The sequence below is a fragment of the Crocodylus siamensis genome, chromosome 5 (genome assembly GCF_052110815.1).
Source record: "Crocodylus siamensis isolate JL-2025a chromosome 5, ASM5211081v1, whole genome shotgun sequence".
NCBI lineage: Eukaryota > Metazoa > Chordata > Crocodylia > Crocodylidae > Crocodylus > Crocodylus siamensis.
Genome location: NC_143399.1, coordinates 80,350,170 through 80,359,531, shown reverse-complemented (window position 1 = coordinate 80,359,531; position 9,362 = coordinate 80,350,170). Strand labels below are relative to the sequence as shown.

Sequence of the window (9,362 nt, the reverse complement as noted above, 5' to 3'; positions counted from 1 at the left end):
GTCTCACTGGTTAGACCATTCTGTGTGGGCAGCAGAGCTCACTTGGCAGTGCAGTGCAGGTGTGATCTCCACACCTCACTCCATCTGGCATGCAGCTGCCCCTGTGGCAGCCTGCATGGAACTAAGCCCTGCCTGCACCATGCTCCCACCCAGGGCATCCCACACCATGCTCCTGTCCTGCACCTGCTAGACAGCACTGCCCTGGCCCCAGCCAGTGCACACACCTTGCTGATGGGGCTGCTGTTGCAGCCACCCAGGTACTGCTCAGTTCCCTCCACCTCCAATGGCTCAGCTCCCTCCACCTCCTTCCCCTGCTGTACCACTCCAGGCAGCAGATAATGCAGGGAAGCCATGGGGCTGCATGACAGGCAGCAGATGCCCATCTACGCAGGGGTAAAGCTGCAGCTGGACAGCTCCTGCCCTGGCACACGGGGCTCCAACTCCAGCTCCCAGCTGCCTTCCACACACTCTACCCACCCATGATGAGCAGCCCCCTGCAGGTAGCTGGGAGCTGGAGCCAGAGCCCCACATGCTGGGACAGGAGCTGCCTGGCTGCAGCTTGCCCCCTCCCTGGCTCAGTGTGCAGTGCCTGGCATGCATCCCCACAGCTGCCATGACTCCCCTGTGCTACCTGCTACCTGGAGCAGTGCAGCAGGGGCAGGAGGAAGAAGAGAAGGAGCTGCTAGAGGCAGGGGCAGCTGAGGAATACCCAGGTGGCTGCAGCTGCACCAGGAGTAGCTCTGCCAAGAAGCTGTGCATGCTGGCCAGGGCTGTCAGTGGGTGTGGGTGGGAGCGCAGGCTGCCCTGGGCCCCATGCGGAATGCCACAGAGGCAACCACGGGCCAGATACAATCAATTGGTGGGCACTTGCCTGCTGCCCGCAGGCCCTATCCACGCAGTTCGTGGCTCGGATCCTGCCCATGGACCATGTCTTGCCCGCACCTGGTATAGGCCTTTGTCATGATAGATACATTTTCTATAGGTTTAAAACGAACAATGCATTTTCTTTCAGAATGCATTTGGCACCTCTCTTCAGAATATAAATGGGCCACATAATTACTAAGAAACCTAGACTACTGAACCAAGTTTTGACTTGCATATTTAGGATATATGTTAATTCCATACTGAAACAGTTGCACTAAATTTATGTGCAGAATTTCTCAGTTTTCTCTAGAAATAACCTTTAGGAAGAAAAGTATATGTTGTCTATTAAAATATCATGTTGGATAGAAAGTTGGTTTCATTTAGAAGCTTGCATGCTGCTACAGTATGTTCTACATTGGATATTTAGTTTTTGTTTTATTTTCAATATTTTTAAAATAGATTTATTTCACTGAAATTGCTTATTTTAAAATAAATGTGAAAGTTTTTTTTTTACAAAAGATTGTATATACAATGAAAAGGGCCAGAATCAAGCATAGGAAATTCTTGTCTTATAGAAGAGTATCAAAAATTGCTGCTGGTGGCAACATTTTTTTTTTAAGTTGGTGATCAAATATGCTTTTTCCAACAAAACAAAGGTTTATAAAGAATCATGAAAACCTTTAAGGATTTCTTTTTTGTGATGAGCCTGCATGATGGATGAAGTAAAAGAACATGTTGGAAACCTGGACACATCCATGTGTAAGTGATAAATGGTGAGTTTAAAATGCCTCTTCAAATTTATATAAACAAAATCAGATTTCACTACTAAATGGTCTAGTGAAATACAGAATCTTATAGCATCATGGTTCTGAAATATTTTTTGTATTGACAGCATTTTTTGAATACAGAGATTTATACTGCTAGTTTAAACACACCAGAAAGAATTAGTTATAACGATAAAGGAAACTCATATACGTCCTTTACTAAAACAGTGATTGCTTGCAAACATTAAAAAAGAAATGTGCTAAAGCTGTTTCAATCAGCTATTAGACAGAAGTGCCCAAAAAGCCCCACTAAAGCACTCAATCTATACAGACCTTAGGTGAGCTGGGTCCAACTAATGTGCTGCCTCTTCTGGGCATCTGCTGGGCTCAGTGCATGAGTGCGCTAAGTTTAAAAGTAAAGCGCTGCTTTTTATTTTTTTAAACGTTTGCAAGCAGCCAATGTTATTTGGATCACTACCACAGCATTTATACCTTGGTTAGAAGTATCAGGCTGATATTCAAAGTCTTCTTCTGGCGGACTCTGTAAAAAGTACATTTGCTCAGGCATCATGCTGGCAATCTTCTCTTTTCCTATGATGTGAGTATTTATAAGAGGACTAATGCTTCTTTTTACTTTCTCCCGTCTTTCATGTGCCATTATCTTTTTTGTCCGTGCTTTGATATTTTCCCAGCATTTCTTTAACTGCTTGAAATCTCTTAGTGACACACTAGGCTGAGAATTATATTCATGGGCAAGTGCTTGCCAAGTACGTTGTTTCAATGCAATAGTTCTTGCATCACTTTTTTTACATTCAAGTACATATCTGTACTTTTCAACTAATGCAAGTAGCACACTCTTTTCCACTTCAGAGAAGTATTTAGCAGGCTTTATTATTTCGTTTTGCATTTTCTACTTTTTCTCCAGGAAGCCAAATATCCTATGAAAATAAAAATAATTAAAAAATCAAGTCAGTATTGCTTTATATAGCAAATGAGAACAAAATTAGGTTTTCAGTAACACTAAGGTACGGATTCTAAATCACCTTCTTCCATACAATAGCTTGAAGCAAAATTTCAGGGTAACAAAAGGAAACATTCAGATTATTAACTAAAGAAATATCACTTGTTAGGTAACAATCTAACAAGAGGTTTGGTATATAACCAAAACAGGATAAGCAAATTTTCCTAGCTTGGTTATGATTTGCAGACCAGGGTGCCATATTCTTTACCACTCTACCAAATAGATGTGCTCAGCTGCAAACATTCTGTCTACAGCAATCACCAGATTTAAATGATATGTCTACTGGATCTATTTCATCCTTTTCCAGCAAACAGAATTTCCAAATGCTAACCTAAACTGTATCAGAATCTACTTATGAATAGCTCCAACTAAAGGGATTTCAAAACCTCAGCTGGCAGCTTTTTCTGACCAAGTGATTTGCTTTACAGATATAAAGAACAAGAAAACCACATACACCAGTTATAATCTAATCACCAGTGCAAGATATTTGCATGCACATAATTACACATTTCAGATATTGGTGACTTTAGAGAAGATTGAGTGGAAACATGATAAACTTCTTTTTAATAACCTTTGACATTTTTGAAGATAGGTATAAACTGTTCACCATGCCCACTGTGACTAGGACAAAAAAAAGCACAGGCTTAAGCTGCAGCAAGGAAATTCAATTTTTTCTAGGGAGGGAGGGAAGAGAAGAAGGGATTTCTACATGTAAAGATAGTTAAGTACTGGAACTGATTACCACACATACTTGAATATAAGATGACCCTGAATATAAGAACAACCCCAATAATTAGATTCTATATATGGAAAATTTATAAATTTGATACAATTTTTCAGGTATAGAATCTAATTTTTGGAATCTTGTTTTGAATGCATCTCCCTCCTACTGCTACAACAGGAAAAATAAATCTGGGGGTTTAGGTAGCCTCTCTGCCCCCTCCTCCAATTTCTTGCCCCTGCAGCCACTTCCCCCCTCCTTATGGTCAGACCCTGATTTCCATGTGCATATGGAAGTAAGGAGCAAATCTGAAATAACTGACCTTGAAATAAACATGCCTGTAAACACCTGAATATAGTTCCCATAGACTTAGCTCATTTAGAATTGATACATTGTACCTTTTTTGAAATTGCTGCAAGTTTTAGCATAGGTACTCCATAAGCATGCTTTAAAGCAGCACTTTCGCACCTACTTAATCCATGATATTAGTTCAGATTCAAAAGGCTCACAATTTACCATATAGTACATTGGACTGAGCCCCGCAGAATCGACAGCATTTCAAGCCATGGTGACTTCACAGCTCAGAACTACTCAGGATGTGTATATACTGCAAGTGTACAAGGCAGCAGTGGGGGCCAAGCTGAACGTCAGCAAGAGCACCTGCCTGGCTGCGGCAGAGGTCAGGGACCTGGACTCCCTGGGGGTCTCTGTCCCCCGTGAGGGGTTCAGGATCCTGGGGATAGATTTTGACCCGGAGCTGAGCAGCAGAACAGCATGGGAGAAGACAGAGGACAAGGCAAAACAGAAACTGGGACTGTGGCACTTGCGTTCCCTCTCCATGGGGGGGAGGGTGTCACGCTTGTGAAGGTGGTGTTGTTACCGGTGCTTCTGTACACCACACTGGTCCTCCCCACTTCCGAGAGTGTCACCCACAGGATCCAGAGGGCCATGTGCGTTTTCTTCTGGGGCTCCGGATGGGAAAAGGTCGCCCAGAAGACACTGTACAAGGAAAAAAGGGCCGGGGGCAGGGGCATGCCAGAGACCCTCCTGTTCCTGTGGGCCAAGTATGTCAGCACGATCTGTAAGCTGGCGATGGAGGCAGACACCAATACGGCATGTCTCATGAGGTACTTTGCAGGGCACGTTCTGAGACACTGGGGGTCTTCACCCCAGCTAACCACAGGCCACGGATCACGGAACCGTCCTGGTTCTACGAGACCTTGACCTGATGCTGTGATGTGTAGGTCTGCAGAACTCAGGCCCGGCCACTATGAAAAGTCACAGGAAGATTCAGGAGACCAGCAAGGCTGCGTTGTACGGGGACCTCACCAAAAACCAGGGGAGCCCCTTGCTCCGGTTCGACCAGTTTGCATCCTGGGTCAGGAGTGCCTTGTGGAAGGCCAGAAACCTGCTCCTCTACAGACAAATGGATGCAGAGGTAGTGGGCTGTGTGAAGATGGCGCTGAGCGAATTCTGAACCTATCACCAGAAATCGGTAGCAGAGGATGGAGAAGACGCAGCGAATGAACGCCACCTGGCACAGGGACACATGGCACAGGACCATACAACCCCCGCCAAGGGAAGAAGAGAGCGACAGCAGCAGAGAAGAGGAACAGACAAGTGGAATGGAGGACAGCAGCAGTGACAACAGCAGCAGCAATGGGTCCTCCAGTGACGAAGAGACCATGTGAACTGAGTACCTGACCCCGGAAGTGGGGAACTCGTGGATGTGAAGGGAGGGCTGGTCAGAGTGACCAGAAAGGACTGAGTGTGTGTTTCGTGTGTGTTGTGCGCAGCTGCAGACTTTGTAACACGTATGAGTGGCCAGCACGCCTTTGCATGGGTGCGCAGGTTTGGTTGTTCTGCAACGGGATCGGTTAGATACATATAACCATATATATATGGAGAAAGAAATATATTTTTACAACCCCCACCCCCCCCAAAACAAAAAACCTCCAGATACTCCTAACACTGTCATAAGCTGGGATCCAGGTTTTCCGTTTCTCACAGAAAAATGGAGAAAACCGCAAATTTTACCTTTTACCAGAGGCAAACATGGATTTTTCATTTTATTGGGGAAACTTGTGGATTTTGCAGTTTTGCAATGAGCAGAGTTCCAGCCTGCAAGGGGCTGGGAGGGAGCGGGAGGAGGGTGGTCAGGCAGGGGGTGCTATGTGCATGTATGTATGCACGTGGCCACCAGGCAGCCTTTTTTTTTTTTTCTTCTGTTTTTTTGCACCGGTCCTGGAAGCACTGCAATACCAGGTCAATGCATGGAGTGGATGGAGCACGCTCCGGTTCCACCACCCAATACCAAAAAGAATCTGCTCAATAGCCTGGAGAGCTGCTCCCAAAGGTAAGGGGTTTGGAGGGAGGGAGTAGGGCAGGGCAGGGACTGGGGCCCGGGCTGGGGCTGCTGCCCAGCCAGGTAGTGTGAGCTGCAGGGCCCTGGTGGGGAGTAGGAAGGGGCCACAGGCAGCTTGTCTGGGGATTGGGGGCTGGCTCCCCGCTGCTGCGTGCACTCCCAGGGGGCAGAGGGGACCCATGCCCCCCAGATCTGTGCACAGGGTGCTGGCTGCCCAATTCAGGCTTGGACTCCCACCCTGCTGACCTCCCCCAGTGACTCTGCAGCCCAGTGGGTGTGATCCAGCACTGCAAAGAACAGTGAGCCTGCGCAGGAAAGCTGCCTGCTGCTGTTAGCTCTGCACTACCCTGGTGAGGTGCCCCCGCATTACTGCCCCTTCTGCAGTCATGTGCGCAGCAGAAGTGTCGCCAAGGCAGCATGGAGCTCACAGCAGCAAGCAGCTTTCCTGAGCAGCCCTGCTGTTCCCTCCAGCGCCGGGTCGCTCATGCTCAGCTGTGGAGGCCCCAGTGAGGACAACAGGGTGGAAGCCTGCCATTGGTGGCATAGGGGGTGCACGTGCACCCCCTGAGATTGGTCGTGCACCCCCTGGAAGTGCCAGCTGCAAAACCGGAAGTGTCAGTGGAAGTGCACTTCTGGTTTCTCTGCTGGTGGTTCCGCACTTGGGATCGTCTGCTGGGGGACCCCCTCCACCCCCCAGTTGGTGATCTGGTGCCCCCCAGACTCCAGAGACACCAGTTGCCCATGGAACTGGCAGGACGCAACCCCTGCCCAACATGCAGATTTGAGGGGCATGGGTCCCCCTGCTCCCTGGGAGTGCGCACTGCAGTGGGGATCTGCCCCTTCCCCCACCCAAGCCTGCAGCAGGGGGGAGCCAGGCTCTGCTCCACTGCAGCAGCCATCCCCTCCTGCTGGGGCAGGGGGCTATGGACCTGGGTCCTTGGCCCCATAGCCCTGGCAGCTGGGATCCCCCTCCAGCAGGACTGGAGGAGCAGGAGCTGTGGGTGGGGGGAAAGGGGCACCAGCAGGGCTGGGGGATTTTGAAGGGAGAGTGAAGGGCATGAGCAGGGCCAGGGAGGTATGCAGGGGGAGTGAGGGGCACCAGCAGGGCTGTGGGGGATGGGAGTGAGAGGCGCCTTTCATTTTAATCATAAATTTGAGGAGTTTATCAGAGAGAACTTACAATTTTTAAATCAGATAATTTGCGATTTTTTATTTATCAGACAAAACCAGGATCCTTGGTCACAATCCTGGGATCCTCCAAAAATGTATATACAGATAAGGCACAGGGCAGCCCGGTCTGGCTTCACCTCATGAAGGGCAAGACTATACTAATCATATACAACAGGCTGAGAGAGGGACCAACAGAGGAATTCTGGGTGGACTGTTTGGGGCCGTTTGGCGATGTTGTCAGACGTTTAAAGCTTGTGAAGAAACAGAAATCATTGCAAATGGAAAAGAAAGGCACTGGGATAAAGAGGAAAGCAAAATGTATTCAATGTGGTGACTCACCGTGACTTGAAAAAGAGCCGGTGCTGCATGGGACTGAACTCAGTAGATGCTACTACATAATTTATCTCATAGATTACACTAATGTATTTTTGTAGGCTTAGATTACTTCTTGAGCTCTACCTGAAAAATGGACATGTGACCCAGGCTGCTTAAAGTCCCCCTTGGAAGGGAAATGGATGGGGTGAATGAAGGGGACAATGATACAACTGGACCTGAAGACATCAAGGAGGGCAACAACAGGATCAGCAGCAGTGGAAGCTACAACAACAGTGACAAGGACTGTGCAGGAACTGAGAAAGGAAACCCCAAATTGGGGTTGGGACTAAGGGACTGGGTTTGGCTTAGAGAAGGGCAGAAGGTTTCTTAAGGTGATATTAAAAAAAAAGGTGCAATGGAAGTCTATGATAGAGGATGTATCTAAATACCTAAATATACAGAGATATATTTTAATTAAAAAAAAATTAGATTGCTTCTTGAAGGCTCAGATCAAGCATAGTAGTTCTTAACCTGGCAGGGGAAATACCATGTATCTGTGTCCATGAAGGCAGTTTTCCTTAAGCGCGTCCGGGGAGAACTGCTCTTCTGTGTTTTAGTACCTTCCAAAGTGTAGTGGCTTTAAATCCAATCTATGGAAATGGAAGTCTCCTCCCTTGCTTGCTCTGAGGGCCTTATGGCTAAGGGGAAGCAAAACTCGGGGGCATCGGAACCCTAAGCCTTTGGGTTTGGGCCTAAAGTAGGATGCCAGCCAAAGGATTTGGAAACATCTGAAGCCCCAGATGTTTCCCGGTAGTAAGGCCACTTATGGTTCGACTCTTGGATTTGGAATTAGTTTTGGCTAATTTGGCCTGGGATACATAAAATTAAAAAAAAAAAAAGTTGGCTTAGATTACTTCTTAGTCTCTTGTGGGCTCAGATCAAGTGTAGTCCTATGCTTGCCTGGCAAGGGAAACACTATAACCACTGAGGTGGTCTTCCTAGTTGTACCTGGGGAAGACCGCTCTCCTGGCACAGGGATAGTACCTGCCAAGGTAATGTATAGTAAACCTCCCATATAGCTGCTGGAGTGGGAAGGTCTTGGCTTTATACCCACTTTATGGAAAGGGGAGATTCTTCCCCAGCTTACTTCTGCGGCCTTATGGCTGAAGGCAAGCAAAACTCAGGGGCATCCAAACCCCAAGCCTATGGGCTTGGGCCTGCAAGTAGGATGCCCGCCAAAGGTTTTGGAAACATCTGAAGCCCCAGATGGGGGTAGAGGATTTTTGCTGGTAGTAGGGCCACTTATGGTTCTGGACTGACTCTCAGATTAGGAACCTGTTTTGGCTAATTTGGATTAGAATACGGAACATTTAAATAAATTAAAAAAAAAAAAAACAAGTGTGCTTTTTTCTGGGCTGTGCTAGTTTGTTCCCAGGGCCAAAATCACCTTTAATGTGTAACATACCTATTTTATGGAAATGGGGGATTTCTCCCTAGTTTGTGCCTTTGCTTAGACAGGGGAGTTTGAGAAGGGGGATACCTGCTAGTACTAGCACTACATAGACTTGAACAATTATCTTCTGCTTAGTTGATAAAAATTCAGCATATATTTGGCTAATTTGGTCTGAGACATGAAATTAAAGAAAAAATAGTGATAGGTTCCTATCAGCAGAGCCGAACCTAGGGGAGTATGGGACCCGGGGCAAATCACCTTGTGCAGGGGCCCCCCTTAACAATGCATGGGGCTGTGGTACCCCCGCAAAGGGGGGGCTGTCTCCATGCTTCTTCCATAAAGCAGGGCTGAGCTGCCAGCTCCAGGTGGGCCCCACGGGAGGGGCCATGGCTGCTCCACCCATCTCTGTGGGGCTCCCGCAAAATGCAGGGCCCAGGGCAGTTGCCCCAATTTGCCATACCCTAGAGATGGCTCTGCCTATCAACATGTTTGTTCAAAATGGACCATATGCTTTATACTTATGATCAGGGCTGGCTGTATTTAAACAACTTCACAGTTGGTTTTCCTTGATAAGCACATGGTGTTTTTAGTAGTAGTTCAGAGATAGACTATGTATTTAAAGTTTCCTTCTATATGAATGTGAGACTAGGGACTTTTTTTCCTTAATGTTTCCTTTCCTTCCTTTTCTC

The 9,362-nt window shown here is 47.2% G+C and overlaps 1 protein-coding gene across 1 annotated transcript in view; it reads right to left on the bottom strand.

Moving 5' to 3' along the window:
* Positions 1–9,362, bottom strand: part of MSANTD3 (Myb/SANT DNA binding domain containing 3) — a 37,361-nt gene that overhangs the window by 22,681 nt on the left and 5,318 nt on the right. The window contains exon 2 of the mRNA XM_090049465.1: positions 2,121–2,566. Within this exon, the coding sequence (XP_089905591.1) occupies positions 2,121–2,535 (415 nt within the window). The 5' untranslated portion in view covers positions 2,536–2,566. The remainder of the gene's footprint in view (positions 1–2,120; positions 2,567–9,362) is intronic.